The sequence below is a fragment of the Aquarana catesbeiana genome, linkage group LG01 (assembly GCF_042186555.1).
Source record: "Aquarana catesbeiana isolate 2022-GZ linkage group LG01, ASM4218655v1, whole genome shotgun sequence".
Taxonomy (NCBI): domain Eukaryota; kingdom Metazoa; phylum Chordata; class Amphibia; order Anura; family Ranidae; genus Aquarana; species Aquarana catesbeiana.
In genome coordinates this window covers 20,718,740-20,736,305 of record NC_133324.1, presented here as the reverse complement: position 1 = coordinate 20,736,305, position 17,566 = coordinate 20,718,740, and the positions used below count along the sequence as shown (strand labels likewise).

General features: G+C 48.4%; 1 protein-coding gene across 2 annotated transcripts; it reads right to left on the bottom strand.

The window, feature by feature from the left end:
- Window positions 1–9,243: 9,243 nt before the first annotated feature.
- On the bottom strand, window positions 9,244–16,712 carry LOC141130586 (probable N-acetyltransferase camello). 2 transcript variants are annotated; one of them, XM_073618146.1, is made up of 2 exons: window positions 16,571–16,712; window positions 9,244–11,210 (listed from the first exon to the last, which is right to left on the bottom strand). In XM_073618146.1, the coding sequence occupies exon 2, from the start codon at window positions 11,202–11,204 to the stop codon at window positions 10,539–10,541; it is 666 nt and encodes a 221-aa protein (XP_073474247.1). In that variant the 5' UTR covers window positions 11,205–11,210; window positions 16,571–16,712; the 3' UTR covers window positions 9,244–10,538. The 2 variants fall into 2 exon arrangements, with proteins under 2 accessions (XP_073474247.1, XP_073474248.1); XM_073618147.1 differs by having other exon boundaries at window positions 16,547–16,652.
- Window positions 16,713–17,566: the final 854 nt, after the last annotated feature.

The window sequence follows — 17,566 nt, the reverse complement described above, 5'->3', positions numbered from 1 at the left end:
TACGCTGCTCATTATAATGCTGGTTCTAGAACAAGAACTGGGCAAAAACTGTACACCCTATGGGGGTACGACTATGATACAGAGGGAGTCAACTGAATCAGTAAGGAACACCACTGGTCTTTTTACTCACTGATGGTCCAGTGTGGACTGGTAAGGGTATATAGGACCCTTTTCTGGTTCAACAGATGAGCAAACTGTCCCACCCAGCACATTGGCAGATTCTGCAAAGATTGAGATATCTGGGAATTTGCCCAGTCTGGTTTTTAATCTTGGTGGAGCCAGACTGATTATTTCTGACACCTACTAACCCACAGGCATCCTTTAGCCGGGACTGACGTAAGGGGTATAAGAGGAGGAGGTGCCGTACCATACAGCCAATCCCATGAGTAAGTCAGGTATGACGAAACATGTCGGGGCGTGGCTGTACGGCATCCATCTGTAACAGCGTGTGACGGAGGACACGCTGGATTGAGTCTGAGAGCGGGGATCCAAGCCCGATTAGCGAGTGGTGATTGAAATGGCACATACACGGATGGAAATTGGATTACTCGTTTAAACCTGAGTGTAAGGTTTATCACGCTTATTTGCCAAAACACGAGAGTGTGAGGCATTTTTGTCCGGTGAGTTTGAATCTGATGGGAGAGGAATCACTGTCACGTGTGGTTTGGTGAATACTTTAAGGAACCTGCACATCATTCACGGTGTTCATCTACCTATGGACTTTATGTTTTTTTATTGACACAGGGTGATTTTTTTTGTGATTCTGTATGATACTACAATTTTTATTGGTCAAATGTATGGTCACTTTATCACATTATAGAGTCACTGTTAGCGCCGCTTATATTTATTTTCTTCATTTTGCAAGTTAATATAGTTTACAGTATTTATTTTTAAAGTGGCAGCTTTGGTGGTTATACACTTTCATACACACTTTCTTTAGCGCAGTGGTGGGAACCCAGGGAGGGCGCGATTATTTGCTTGGTTACCATTATTCACAAACCACTGCGAACACGAGCAGAAAGTTTTTTTTTTTTTTAAAACTGTAGCTTGGCGCCGATCCACAAGAGTGCACGATTTTAAATCTTGCCATTTTGTGTATTTACTTTGCATAACATTATTATTATTTTTTTTTTATATTGTACCAAACAATTGGGTATTATATGGTGTTTTTGTACATTACAATTCACTAAAGTGTATTTTTTCCACAAAAAAAAAGAGAATGCGTTTGAAAAACCACTGCTCAAATGGGACATAAAAAATTGCAACACCCACCATTTTATTTTCTAGGGCCTCTGCTTAAAAAAAAAAAAAAAAAAATATATATATATATATATATATATATATATATATATATATATATATATTTATATATATTGATTGTTTGGGGGTTCTAAGTAATTTTCTAAAAAAAAACACTTGCTCTATGGCTTTCTGGGGTGTTTAGGTCTGCAATGTCATGCCAAGGGATGATGGAAATGCTTCTCCAGAGTCTCACTCTTGCTGCTGAATTGTTGTTCTACAACCATGCTATTTACCTCCCCTAAAGATACTCTGTGACACAAATAGCAAATCTAAAATAAAAAGACCCATATTAAATGGCGGGGGGATCTTGCTGCTGGAATTGCCCAGAGAAATACAGTTTTCTAGCATCCACCGATATCACACACTGATCAGGGCACCTACCTCCTCTCCGTGGGCTGATAGCCAGCAAGTGGCTCCTCTGCTTTCTGTGCCGCAGCCTCCTGCACTTTGGAACACATCTGGCTATATAGAATAATTTTTATATTATGTAGCAAATGATTTACAGTAATAGATAACACTTCCAGGTAGTTCTATGTACCTGTCCAATCCCTGATAATGCTGTAGTGTGTTGTCCTACAATGCAATTGATAAAAGTGAAAAAAACCCCAGAAAATAAAACCTTAAAGCTAATCTGGGGGCTTATACTGGCTTAAAAAAAAATAAAAGGTTCTCCTGCAGTACTCAAAATGAAAAACGCAGCTCAGGCAGCAATACTAACCTCCTCTCTCTTTTTCGCCCCCTGCAGTAATTCCATTCTACCACTAGATGTCCTCAGTTCTTTGAAACTGAATGATAACCATGATCACTTATCACAGAAGAAGATTGAGGACATACTGTGAGTCTAGTCACCACACTGCCCCACACTCGCTGTGTAAATGATGCAGCGAGTGGTGCCGACGTCATCAGCCTGCTCCATAGGGAACAATTTTTGTTCTGTTTGTTTAGTGACCGTTTGCTACAACTTAAATCACTGGAACTGTTAGCAGGAAGATTGAGCTACTAGAAATCACCTGTGAATTGTGTCCTATTCAGGTGCATGTTAGCAAATACTTAAATCGTTTATAAGCAAGAGATTAAAATTGCCAGTATAGCCCAGACTAATGGCCCGTACACACGGTCGGATTTTCCGATGGAAAATGTCCGATCGGAGCATGTTGTCGGAAATTCCGACCGTGTGTGGGCTCCATCGGACATTTTCCATCGGATTTTCCGACATACAAAGTTGGAGAGCAGGAGATAACATTTTCCGACAACAAAATCCGTTGTCGGAAATTCCGATCGTGTGTACACAAATCCGACGGACAAAGTGCCACACATGCTCAGAATAAATAAAGAGATGAAAGCTATTGGCCACTGCCCCGTTTATAGTCCCGACGTACGTGTTTTACGTCACCGCGTTCAGAACGATCGGATTTTCCGACAACTTTGTGTGACCGTGTGTATGCAAGACAAGTCTGAGCCAACATCCGTCGGAAAAAATCCATGGATTTTGTTGTCGGAATGTCCGAACAAAGTCCGACCGTGTGTACGCCCTATAAGTGTTGTGCAATGCAGTAGTGCTCAGAGCTCAGGCTGTGGGTTGGCGTTCCCTCAGGGATCAGGTCCATGACAGCTGGGGCTAAAGAGTAGGTGGGTTGAAAGCTGCTGGCTGTTATTCAACCAGGAAGACTGAGGACATCAAGTGGTGGAAAAGAAGTGCGACGTGGGACAGCTCCATATTGATGGAGAGTATTGCAGCAGAAGAGTTTTTCTTTATCCAAACTAGGTTATTTATTTTTAACTGGAGTTCGTCTTTAAGTTAGAAACATCCACTAAAGATTGACTTTTTCTTTAACAATCGCATCTCATCTTTTAGGCTGTTATTGCTCTCTAATTGAAGTAATCACTTCTGTTGATATTGTCACAGATGGGGTCTGTATCTACTGAGAAAACTGTCCAGAAAATACAGGTGTGCAGGGGTCACTGGGGATACAGGAGTCATTGGAGACACAGGTGTGCAGGGGTCACTGGGGATACAGGAGTCATTGGAGACACAGGAGCGCAGGGATCACTGGGGATACGGGAGTCATTGGAGACACAGGAGCACAGGGGTCACTGGGGATACTGAAGTCATTGGAGACACAGGAGCACAGGGGTCCCTGGGGATACAGGAGTCATTGGAGACACAGGAGCACAGGGGTCACTGGGGATACAGGAGTCATTGGAGACACAGGAGCACAGGGGTCACTGGGGATACAGGAGTCATTGGAGACACAGGAGCACAGGGGTCACTGGCGATACAGGAGTCATTGGAGACACAGGGGTCACTGGGGATACAGGAGTCACTGGAGACACAGGTGTGCAGGGGTCACTGGGGATACAGGAGTCATTGGAGACACAGGAGAGCAGGGATCACTGGGGATACAGGAGTCATTGGAGACACAGGAGCACAGGGGTCACTGGGGATACAGGAGTCATTGGAGACACAGGAGCACAGGGGTCACTGGGGATACAGGAGTCATTGGAGACACAGGAGCACAGGGGTCACTGGGGATACAGGAGTCATTGGAGACACAGGTATTAAGTTTAGGGGTCAATAGGGATACAGGAGTCATTGGAGACACAGAAGCACCAGGGTCACATTGGTGACATAGGAGTGTAGGGGTCACTGGAGATACTGGAGTCATTGGAGACACAGGGGTCAATGGGGACACCAGGAGTCATTGGAGACACAGGAACACAGCACAGAGGTTACAGGAGTCATTAGAGACACAGGTGTGCAGGGGGTCACAGTAGTCATTGGAGACACAGGAACACAGCACAGGGGTCACAGGTGTAATTGGAGAAACAGGAACACAGCACAGGGGTCACAGGTGTCAATGGAGACACAGGAACACAGCACAGGGGTCACAGGTGTCAATGGAGACACAGAAACACAGCATAGGGGTTAAAGGAGTCATTGGAGACACAGGAACACAGCACAGAGGTTACAGGAGTCATTAGAGACACAGGTGTGAAGGGGGTCACAGGAGTCATTGAAGACACAGGAACACAGCACAGGGGTCACAGGTGTCATTGGAGACACAGGAACACAGCACAGGGGTCACAGGTGTCATTGGAGACACAGGAACACAGCACAGGGGTCACAGGTGTCATTGGAGACACAGGAACACAGCACAGGGGTCACAGGTGTCATTGGGGACACAGGAACACAGGGGTCACTAGAGACACAGGAGCAACAGAATCACCAAGGAACAAAGAACACGGAGGAGAGATGGGTTCGCTTTAAGAGCATATTAAATAAGGGCATTAGCCAATGCATCCCATTGGGTAATACATTTAAAAGAGCGAACAAAAGTCCTGGGTGGCTTAACACCAATGTAAAAATGCATATAAAAGCAAAAGAGAAGGGCTTTAAAAAATACAAGGTTGAGGGATCAGCATTCAAACTTTATAAAGAATGCAACAAGAAATGTAAAGATGCTATTAGGACAGCTAAGATAGAAAATGAAAGACACATAGCGGAGGAGAGTAAAAAAATCCCAAGAAATTTTTTAAGTATGTAAACAGTAAAAAAAGGACAGACCATATTGGCCCCATAAAGATGAGGACGGTCATCTGGTTACAAAGGATGGGGAGATGGCAAAGGTATTGAATTTATTCTTCTCCTCAGTCTTCACTAAGGAATCGGGGGGCTTCAGTAACCAAAACTGCAGTGTTTATCCTCATGACACATCACAGGAAGCACCCTCATGGCTAACAGAGGACAGAATTAGAATTAAACTTGGGAAACTTAACATTAATAAATCTCCGGGACCAGATGGCTTGCACCCGAGGGTACTTAGGGAACTCAGTCAAGTAATTGCCAGACCGTTGTTCCTAATTTTTACAGACAGTCTACTGACTGGAATGGTACCAGCTGATTGGAGAAAAGCCAATGTAGCACCAATATTTAAAAAGGGCCCAAAATACATCCCTGGGAATTACAGACCAGTTAGCCTAACATCAATAGTATGTAAACTCTTGGGAGAGGATGACAAGGGACTATATACAAGATTTTAGTAATGAGATTAACAGTAATCAGCATGGATTCATGAAGAATCGTTCTTGCCAAACCAATCTATTACCTTTTATGAGGAGGTGAGTTGCCATCTACATAAAGGAAGGCCCGTAGACGTGGTGTATCTGAATTTTGCAAAAGCATTTGACACATTTCCCCATAAACGTTTACTGTACAAAATTGGCATGGACCATAGGGTGAGTACATGGATTGAAAGATGGTTACAAGGGGGAGTTCAGAGGGTGGTGATAAATAGGGAGTACACGGAATGGTCAGGGGTGGGTAAAGGGATCCCCCCAGGGTTCTGTGCTGGGACCAATCCTATTTAGTTTGTTCATAAACGACCTGGAGGATGGGGTAAACAGTTCAATCTCTGTATTTGCAGACGATACTAAGGTAAGCAGGGCAATAACTTCTCCGTAGGATGTGGAAACCTTGCAAGAAGATCTGAACATATGAATGGGGTGGGCAACTACATGGCAAATGAGGTTTAATGTAGAAAATTAAAAAAAAAAAATTAGAAACAATTTAAAATAATGCATTTGGGTGGCAAAAAAATGAATGCAATCTATACACTGGGGGGGAGAACCTCTGGGGGAATCTAGGATGGAAAAGGATCTGGGGGTCCTAGTAGATGATAGGCTCAGCAATGGCATGCAATGCCAAGCTGCTGCTAACATGGCATGCATTAAAAAAGGGATTGACTCCAGGGATAAAGCGATAATTCTCCCGCTCTACAAGAATCTGGTCTGGCCGCACCTGGAGTTTTGGGCACCAGTCCTCAGGAAGGATGTACTGGAAATGGAGCGAGTACAAAGGGCAACAAAGCTAATAAAGGGTCTGGAGGATCTTAGTTATGAGGAAAGGTTGCGAGCACTGAACTTATTCTCTCTGGAGAAGAGACGCTTGAGAGGGGATATAATTTCAAATTTACAAATACCGTACTGGTGACCCCACAATAGGGATACATCTTTTTTGCAGAAGGGAGTTTAACAAGACACGTGGCCACTCATTAAAATAAGAAAAGGAGTTTAACCTTAAACTACGTAGAGGGTTCTTTAATTTAAGAGCGGCAAGGATGTGGAATTCCCTTCCACAGTCGGTGGTCTCAGCGGGGAGCATTGATAGCTTCAAAAAGCTATTAGATAAGCACCCGAACGACCGCAACATACAGGGATATACAATGTAATACTGACATATAATCACACACATAGGTTGGACTTGTGTCTTTTTTCACCCTCACCTACTATGTAACCGGGGACACAGGAGTCATTGGAGACACAGGGGTCACTGGGGATACAGGAGTCATTGAGACACAGGAGCACAGGGGTCACTAGGGATGCAGGAGTCATTGGAGATACAGGAGCACCAGGGTCACGTGAGTCATTGGAGACATAGGAGCACAGGGGTCACAGGAGTCATTGGAGACACAGGTGTGCAGGGGTCACAGGAGTCATTGGAGACACAGGGGTCACTGGGGATACAGGTGTCCTTGAAGACACAGGAGCACAGGGGTCACTGGGGATACAAGAGTCATTGGAGACACAGGAGCACAGGGGTCACTGGGGATACAGGAGTCATTGGAGACACAGGTGTGCAGGGAGTCACTAGGGATGCAGAAGTCATTGGAGATACAGGAGCACCAGGGGGTCACTGGGGATACAGGAGTCATTGGAGACACAGGAGCACAGGAGTCACTGGGGATACAGGAGTCATTGGAGACACAGGAGAACAGGGGTCACTGGGGATACGGGAGTCATTGGAGACACAGGGGTCACTGGGGATATGGGAGTCATTGGAGACACAGCAGCACAGGGATCACTAGGGATACGGGAGTCATTGGAGACACAGGAGCACAGGGATCACTGGGGATACGGGAGTCATTGGAGACACAGGAGAACAGGGGTCACTGGGGATACGGGAGTCATTGGAGACACAGGGGTCACTGGGGATATGTGAGTCATTGGAGACACAGCAGCACAGGGATCACTAGGGATACTGGAGTCATTGGAGACACAGGAGCACAGGGATCACTGGGGATACAGGAGTCATTGGAGACACAGGAGCACAGGGGTCACTGGGGACACAGGAGTCATTGGAGACACAGGAGCACAGGGGTCACTGGGGATATGGGAGTCATTGGAGACACAGCAGCACAGGGACCACTGGGGATACGGGAGTCATTGGAGACACAGCAGCACAGGGATCACTGGGAATACAGGAGTCATTGGAGACACAGGTGTGCAGGGAGTCACTAGGGATGCAGAAGTCATTGGAGATACAGGAGCACCAGGGGGTCACTGGGGATACAGGAGTCATTGGAGACACAGGAGCACAGGGGTCACTGGGGATACGGGAGTCATTGGAGACACAGGGGTCACTGGGGATATGGGAGTCATTGGAGACACAGCAGCACAGGGATCACTAGGGATACGGGAGTCATTGGAGACACAGGAGCACAGGGGTCACTGGGGATACGGGAGTCATTGGAGACACAGGGGTCACTGGGGATATGGGAGTCATTGGAGACACAGCAGCACAGGGATCACTAGGGATACGGGAGTCATTGGAGACACAGGAGCACAGGGATCACTGGGGATACAGGAGTCATTGGAGACACAGGAGCACAGGGGTCACTAGGGACACAGGAGTCATTGGAGACACAGGAGCACAGGGGTCACTGGGGATATGGGAGTCATTGGAGACACAGCAGCACAGGGACCACTGGGGATACGGGAGTCATTGGAGACATGGGTGTGCAGGGGGTCACTAGGGATGCAGGAGTCATTGGAGACACAGGAGCACAGGGGTCACTGGGGATACGGGAGTCATTGGAGACACAGGAGCACAGGGGTCACTGGGGATACGGGAGTCATTGGAGACACAGGGGTCACGGGGGATACAGGAGTCATTGGAGACACAGGTGTGCAGGGGGTCACTAGGGATGCAGGAGTCATTGGAGATACAGGAGCACAGGGGTCACTGTCACATTTCTATTGGTCCTTAGAGATTGATTTTGTCTCTAGAGCGCTGCGACAGTTCTTACACTCATGAATTGCTTTGAGGGATGATCAGTAAAGGATTGATACAAAATTTGCAGCTACTTCCTCCAAACAAAACACACATATCAGACACGGCATGTTCAAAGTTTTAATCACAGAATAGAGTCTTAAAAAAAAAAAAAAAAAAGGAAGCAAAGATATTCTTTCTATATACAGTCAGTTATGGACAGAGATGTCATAGTGACAACAAATTCAGAGCAAATAACCGTACTGGATCTCCCTCCTGTCCGGGTCACGTCGTCCCCGCTTGCCATTTTTTATTTTCACTTCAACATTTCATGGACGCACCCAGAGCACAGACTATACAACCATCAGCTTTCATCTCCTAGTCTGGTTTCTGGCACACTCTCCTTCACTGACCTAGCACACAATTTTGGGGGGGGGGGGGGTATATTGGATCTCCAGCTTCAGAACTAGAAGTTGAGATCTATGCATTGAGTTTTGATACTGCTGGGGCTTTGTGGGGGGTTAAAGGAAGGCTGGGTGCCTGCTTATATATTACATCTAACCCAATGAGGACCATCTCATATAAACTTTACAGCTGAAGCCCAGACACAAAAACTTCCATGTAAATATATTCCCCAATCTGTCTGGAGTTGGACTTTAAATCTGAATTCCAGGAATTTAGCTTTAATAAAAACTGCAGGCATACCATGAGTGCAAAAAAATGAGACTTCTCTTTCTGGAGCACAATAGACCTGTCAGATGTGAATAATAGAGATAACTTCTGGAGTTCTGATGCTGCTCACTGCGGGTCTCAGTTCCTTCAAGAGCAGTGTTCCTGGAACTGCTATGCTCGCACCTCCCCTACTGACCATTCACAGAAGCCTTTGTATTAGGTGAACCCATTCACTTCTGGAGTTCCAATGCTGCTCACTGCGGGTCTCAGTTCCTTCAAGAGCAGAGTTCCTGGAACTGCTATGCCCGCACCTCCCCTATTGACCATTCACAGAAGCCTTTGTATTAGGTGAACCCATTCACTTCTGGAGTTCCAATGCTGCTCACTGTGGGTCTCAGTTCCTTCAAAAGCAGAGTCCCTGGAACTGCCCATGCCTGCCCCTCCCTCTTACTGCCCATTCACAGAAGCCTTTGTATTAGGTAAACGCATTTACAAAATACAAAGGCTTCTGTGAATGGGTAGCAGAGAGAAGGTGCAGGCATAGTTGCTCTGTGCTTTTCTCCTTCCACGGCCTGGGTGTATGCTCCAGAAGTGCAATAAACATATCTCATAAGTAATAGAGATAAGTCCCGGAGGCGACATGCACCTAACAGGACTTAACTTATAGTGAGTCTGACCTTTTTGCAAAGTTGTTTTGTCTAGGTGTGAACAAAAAAAGAGCCTACACTCACCCGATCCTCTGGAAAATGGTGCTCCCCAACGTCCAGCGCTGGACTGTTCCTGACATCATCACACCTAGAGCTGGTTTATGGGCATGAGGATGTCAGGAACAGTACACCGCTGGACCATGGGGGAAGCAGGAGCTGAAGGGATCAGTTTTGCGGTGGAATTAGGTGAATACATCTCCACTCTCCAGACCCCTAGACAAAGATGAGCAGCTAAGAAAAAAATTGGCCCAGAGTTCATTTTTAAGATTGGTTAGGCTTAGGCTGAAAATCCACTTGAACTTCTTGTGGCAAATGAAAGATAATCCGTTATAAGTAACCAATGGAAGCCAACACTGCAGACCTGGGTTTGAAAATGCTAGTTGCCTGGTTGTCATTCAGATGCTTTTATTTTCTGATTCGTTGACTTGGAATGGGTATAGAGATAAGGAATCGGCCAGCACTAGGTACACTGAAAAAGTGACAGGTCTACTTAATAATCTGGCAGGCAAGGAAAATCTGACCCTGGCATAGTGACCAACTGCCTGAGGTTGACAAGTGTGGTCGTAGGTGTTGCCAGTTGGAAGGACTGTGGTCGTAGCGGTTGCCGGTTGGAAGGACTGTGGTCGTAGCGGTTGCCGGTTGGAAGGACTGTGGTCGTAGCGGTTGCCGGTTGGAAGGACTGTGGTCGTAGCGGTTGCCGGTTGGTAGGACTGTTGTCGTAGCGGTTGCCGGTTGGTAGGACTGTGGTCGAAGTGGTTGCCGGTCCCCTGAGTTACAGGTAAGAACAGTCCTTGGTAATCCCGCGGTCTCTAGCTGGCCGGGAAGACATCATAGCGATACTTGGAGATGGTGAAGTTAATCAGCTTCCCGTATACGGTGGGCATGACATATTCCAGGTACTTCTTGAAGCCCACGCTCTCATACATCTTCTTGGCCTCCACCTGGACCATCAGCGTGTTGAGGATGACGGCCTTGTAGCCCCCCCGCCTGGCAAAGCCGATAACCTCCCGTGATAAGGCTTTGGCGATCCCGAGCCCTCTGAAGTCTTTTCTCACCGACATTCGCTTCAGGATTAACTCCTCGCCATTCTCCTCTGAAGGCTTCACAGCCACTGTCCCTACGATGCTGTCCTCGGCGTCCACCACCCAAAAGTGGGAACCCTCACCTTCCATGTAGGTCTTCTGGATGTCCTGCAGGTCCTCCTGCAGGCAGTGGTCTATGTACATAGACCAGCAGTAGCCGAGGAGCTGACGGCCCAACGCCAGCAGCAAGATGACGGCCATGAAGGGTAAGCTGAAGGATTTGGAGCTGCAAAGCAGCATGAGGAAGATGCAGGTGAGGACGAAGAGGACCCAGGGCTGTTTGAGGACGTGGATGCAGACGCTGGGGACGTATTCGCTCATACCGTGAGAGAAGAGCTCCCGTACCACCTCATAGTCCGAATCTCGGTAACCCCGGATTTTATACTCCGTCATGTCTGCCTGATAGAGGATGAAAACAGAGAGCAATGTTAAATTTGTGTCCTACTAAAGCCTCAACCTTAAACTCTATGGGGTGAAATAGCATACATTATAGTGGCGCAATTAAACTGGCGTTTGCGGCGTGTACCACATTACCTTAGCGGGTGGACCTATTTTAGATCTCTGTTCCACCTGTGCCAGTTTCTATTTCAGGATGAATTAGAAATCAATGCTCAGTAGTAAACCCCAGCTCTGCCGATACCCTGCTCAGTAGTAACCTCCGGCTCTGCAGGTCCCCTGCTTAATAGTGACCCCCAGCTCTGGTGATCCCAACCTCAGTAGTAACCCCCAGTTCTGCCGATCCACTGCTCAGTAGTAATGTTTAGCTCTGCCGATCCCCTGCTCAGTAGTAAACTCTAGCGCTGCCGATCCCCTGCTCAGTAGTAAACCCCAGCGCTGCCGATCCCCTGCTCAGTAGTAAACCCCAGCGCTGCCGATCCCCTGCTCAGTAGTAAACCCCAGCGCTGCCGATCCCCTGCTCAGTAGTAAACCCCAGCGCTGCCGATCCCCTGCTCAGTAGTAAACCCCAGCGCTGCCGATCCCCTGCTCAGTAGTAAACCCCAGCGCTGCCGATCACCTGCTCAGTAGTAAACCCCAGCTCTGCAGGTCCCCTGCTTAATAGTGACCCCCAGCTCTGGTGATCCCTCCCTCAGTAGTAACCCCCAGTTCTGCCGATCCACTACTCAGTAGTAACCTTTAGCTCTGCCGATCCCCTGCTCAGTAGTAAACCCCAGCTCTGCCGATCCCCTGCTCAGTAATAACCCCCAGCTCTGCCGATCCTCTGCTTAGTAGTAACCTCCAGATCTGCAGATCCCCTGCTTAATAGTGACCCCCAGCTCCGATGATCCCTCCATCAGTAGTAACCCCCAGCTCTTCCGATCCACTGCTCAGTAGTAAACCCCAGCTATGCCGAACCCCTGCTCAGTAGTAAACCCCAGCTCTGCAGGTCCCCTACTTAATAACAATCCCCAGCTCTGGTGATCCCTCCATCAGTAGTAACCCCCAGCTCCGATGATCCCTCCATCAGTAGTAAACCCCAGCTCTTCCGATCCACTGCTAAGTAGTAAACCCCAGCTCTGCCGATCCCCTGCTCAGTAGTAAACCCCATCTCTGCCGATCCTCTGCTTAGTAGTAACCTCCAGCTCTGCAGATCCCCTGCTTAATAGTGACCCCCAGCTCCGATGATCCCTCCATCAGTAGTAACCCCCAGCTCTTCCTATTCCCTGCTCAGTAGTAAACCCCACCTATGCTGAACCCCTGCTCAGTAGTAAACCCCAGCTCTGCAGGTCCCCTACTTAATAACAATCCCCAGCTCTGGCGATCCCTCCATCAGTAGTAACCCCCAGCTCCGATGATCCCTTCATCAGTAGTAAACCCCAGCTCTTCCGATCCACTGCTAAGTAGTAAACCCCAGCTCTGGCGATCCCCTGCTCAGTAGTAAACCCCAGCTCTGCCAAGCCCCTGTTCAGTAGTAAACCCCAGCTCTGCCAAGCCCCTGCTCAGTAGTAAACCCCAGCTCTGCCAAGCCCCTGCTCAGTAGTTAACCCCAGCTCTGCCAAGCCCCTGCTCAGTAGTAAACCCCAGCTCAGTAGTAACCTCCAGCTCTGCAGGTCCCCTGCTTAATAGTGACCCCCAGCTCTGGTGATCCCTCCCTCAGTAGCAACCCCCAGTTCTGCCGATCCCCTGCTCATTAGTAAACCCCAGCTCTGCCAATCCCATGCTCAGAAGTAAACTCCAGCGCTGCCGATCCCCTGCTCATTAGTAACCAGCAGCTCTGCCGATCCTCTGCTCAGTACTAAACCCCCAGCTCTGCCGATCCCCTGCTCAGTAGTAACCTCCAGCTCTGCAGGTCCCTTGCCTAATAGTGACCCCCAGCTCTGCCGATCCCCTGCTCAGAAGTAAACCCCAGCGCTGCTGATCCCCTGCTCAGAAGTAAACCCCAGCGCTGCCGATCCCCTGCTCAGTAGTAAACCCCAGCTTTACCAATCCTCTGCTCAGTAGTAAACCCCAGCTCTGCGGATCCCCGCTCAGTAGTAAACCCCAGCTCTGCGGATCCCCCGCTCAGTAGTAAACCCCAGCTCTGCCGATCCCCCGCTCAGTAGTAAACCCCAGCTCTGCCGATCCCCCGCTCAGTTTTAAAACCCCAGCTCTGCCGATCCCCCGCTCAGTAGTAAACCCCAGCTCTGCCAATCCCCCTCTCAGTAGTAACCCCGGCTCTGCCGATCCCCCTCTCAGTAGTAACCCCCGGCTCTGCCGATCCCCTGCTCACTAGTAAACCCCAGCTCTGCCGATCCCCTGCTCCCTAGTAAACCCCAGCTCTGCAGTAAACCCCAGCTCTGCCGATCCCTCGCTCAGTAGTAAACCCCAGCTCTGCCGATCCCTCGCTCAGTAGTAAACCCCAGCTCTGCCGATCCCTCGCTCAGTAGTAAACCCCAGCTCTGCCGATCCCCTGCTCACTAGTAAACCCCAGCTCTGCTGGAAAGGAAAACAAATGCAGCGGCCACATCTAATGATTGGCAAACTGCAATATATCACATTTTTCGTTTGGGATTTATTACCGCTGTCAGTTCCGATTTAAACACTTGCCTACCAGGCACTTTTACCCCCGCTTCTGCCCAGGCCAATTTTCAGCTTTCTGCGCTGCCACACATTGAATGACAATTGCACAGTCATGCAACACTTACTGTACCTATATGAAATTTTTATCATTTTTTTCACACAAATAGAGCTTTCTTTTGGTGGTATTTACTCACCGCTGGGTTTTTTTTTTTGGTAAACAAAAAACTGAAAGTTTTGAAAAAAAATGTTTTTTCATAGTTTGTTATAAAATTTTGCAAACAGGAACGTTTTCTCCGTCACTGATGTGCGCTCATGAGGCTGCACTGATGGGCATTGATAGGAGGCACTGATGGGCAGCACCGATAGGTAACACTGATAGATGACACTACTGAAGAGGCACTGAAGAGGCTGCACTGACAGGCTGCATTGGTGAGCACTGATAGGCAGGACTAAAAGGCACTGATAGGTGACACTGATGAAGAGGAACTGATGGGCACTGATAGGTGACACTGATGAAGAGGAACTGATGGACACTGAAAGGTGACACTGATGAAGAGGAACTGACAGGCAGCACTAAAAGGCACTGATAGGTGGCACCAAAAAGTGCAGCACTGATAGGTGACACCGATGAAGAGGCACTGATGAGGCTGCATTGATGGGCACTGATAGGTGACACTGATGAGGTGCACGGATGGGCACTACTATAAGGCACTGGTTCTTTGGCACTAAAAAGGGCAGCACTGATAAGTGACACTGATGGGCACTGATAGGCAGCACTAAAAGACACTGATAGGTGACACTGATGAAGAGGCACTGATAGGCAGCACTGATGAGGCTGCACTGACAGGCAGCACTAAAAGGCACCAATAGGTGGCATTAAAAAGGGCAGCACTGATAGGTGACACCGATGAAGAGGCACTGATGAGGCTGCATTGATGGGCACTGATAGGTGACACTGATGAAGAGGCACTGATGAGGCTGCACTGACAGGCGGCACTGATAGGTGGCACTAAAAAGGCAGCACTGATAAATGACACTGATGGGCACTATTAAAAGGCACTGATAGCTGGCACTAAAAAGGGCAGCACTGATAAGTGACACTGATAGGCTGCACTAAAAGGCACTAATAGGTGACACTGATGAAGAGGCACTGATAGGCAGCACTGTTAGGTGACACTGATGAGGCTGCACTGAAAGGCACTGATAGGTGACACTGATGAAGAGGCACTGATGAGGCTGCACTGACAGGCTGCATTGATGGGCACTGATATGTGGCACTAAAAAGTGCAGCACTGATAAGTGACGCTGATAGGCAGCACTAAAAGGCACTAATAGGTGGCACTGATGAAGAAGCACTGATAGGCAGCACTGATAGGTGACACTGATGAGGAGGCACTGACAGGCTGCATTAATGGGCACTGATAGGTGACACTGATGAGGAGGCACTGACAAGCTGCATTGATGGGCACTGATAAGTGACACTGATGAGGCTGCACTGACAGGCAGCACTAAAAGGGACAGCACTGATAGGTGATACCGATGAAGAGGCACTGATGAGGCTGCACTGACAGGCAGCATTGATGGGCACCGATAGGTGACACTGATGAAGAGGCATTGGTGGGCATCGATAGGCAGCACTAAAAAGGGCAGCACTGATAAGTGACACTGATAGGCAGCACTAATAGGTGACACTGATGAAGAGGCACTGATGGGCAGCACTGATAAGTGACACCGATGAAGTGACACTGATTGGCAGCACTGTTGGGACTGCACAGTGTAGATGTCCCTTTCACACAAGCCGGTTATCAGCTCTCTTCTCCTCTCGCTGTCACTGTGGGGAAAGGAAAGCTGATAACCGGCTTCTGTTTACAATGTAGTCAGCTGTGATTGGACAGAGCTGTTCACGTGGTAAAGAGCTGCTGATTGGCTTGTTTCCCCCCCAATCTGTGATCAGCTGTGCCCAGGACATGGCGATCACAGAGCGTGTCGATCACCGGAGGATATCATATGATGTTCTCCGGGAACTGTCCGGCCGCGCCGTAGCCGTCGTTCTGCTCTAACACGATTGGCAAGCGGTTAACAACCTTCCAACTCCCTCTACCTGTCAGTGTATTTTTTAATTTTTTTTCCTAAAAAAAAAATGTTCATTTTCCTGACTATTAGCATTTTGCACAAATATCACAAAAACTTTGTAACAACCAGGTTTTATTCCCCGGGGTCTCTGCTTTCAGGAAATACATCATGTTCGGGGAGTTCGGAGTCATTTTCTAGCCATGCAGATTCTTACAGAATGAAACGTCAGGATTTGCTCGGGGAGGCAAGCAGATAAAACCGGGACAGGTCCACTTTATCAGCCCCGCCCTCTGCGCCACAACCCACCCGCTGTCCAATCAGAGCGCCACAGCCTCACATAGAAGCGTTCCCATTGGACGAGGAGAAGGCAACAGGAAGAACTTAGTTCTGAAGTCTAATAAACAAAGTGAAACTATCATCAGAGGGGCACACGGAGGAGGCTGGTCTCCCTAATATCATATATAACAGGGAGCAGAAATACAAATACATTCAGTTCTAGAATTATATAATATAAAAAACATTACATCATGGATGCAACAAGGGGCTAATATAATAATAATACCAGTTATAGCCCATAATAACAATAAAGGTGTCCCCTGTACAGTAAAACAATGACATGTCCCCCCCTCCCCCTCCATAGTGTACTGAGGACCCTTCCATCTCACCCCCAGCCTGTCCTCTCCTCTCACCTGCTCCCTCTGTGTCCCCAGACGCGGGAATAACACGTCACCGGCTGCCAGGTCCAGCAGACCCGTCTCCTAGAGCTATAAAAAAACAAATCAGACGCCATTTTGTTGAAGACCGCTGGTCTCCGGAAACATGGCCGCCCGCCAAAGCGTTATAGAAAGCTGCAGTCAGGGCGGTCACCGACTGGGGGCGATGGTAGACTGTCACTGTCAGTGCTTTACAGATCTCAAATAACGGTGCTGTCATACAGTATAACGGGGCGCTGCTGTCTTTGTCCACGCACAATAGTAAAGTGGTTGCTATGTGTGCAGCCAGGTTGCTATGTGAGTAGACAGTTTGCTATGTGCGTAGCCAGGTTGCTATGTGAGTAGACAGTTTGCTATGTGCGTAGCCAGGTTGCTATGTGCGTAGCCAGGTTGCTATGTGAGTAGACAGTTTGCTATGTGGGCACCCAGGTAGCTATGTGTGAAGACAGGGTGCTATGTGTGCAGAGAGGTTACTATGTGCGCAGCCAGGTTGCTATGTGCGCAGAGAGATTGCTATGATAGCAGCCAGGTTGCTATGTGCGCAGAGAGGTTGCTATGTGCGCAGAGAGATTGCTATGATAGCAGCCAGGTTGCTATGTGCGCAGAGAGGTTGCTATGATAGCAGCCAGGTTGCTATGTGCGCAGAGAGGTTACTATGTGCGCAGCCAGGTTGCTATGTGCGCAGACAGGTTGCTATGTGAGCACCCAGGTTGCTATGTGAGCAGCCAGGTTGCTATGTGAGCAGCCAGGTTGCTATGTGAGCAGCCAGGTTGCTATGTGTGCAGACAGGTTGCTATGTGAGCAGCCAGGTTGCTATGTGAGCAGCCAGGTTGCTATGTGTGCAGATAGGTTGCTATGTGAGCACCCAGGTTGCTATGTGCGCAGCCAGGTTACTATGTGCACAGCCAGGTTGCTATGTGGGCAGCCAGGTTGCTATGTGGGCACCCAGGTTGCTATGTGGGCACCCAGGTT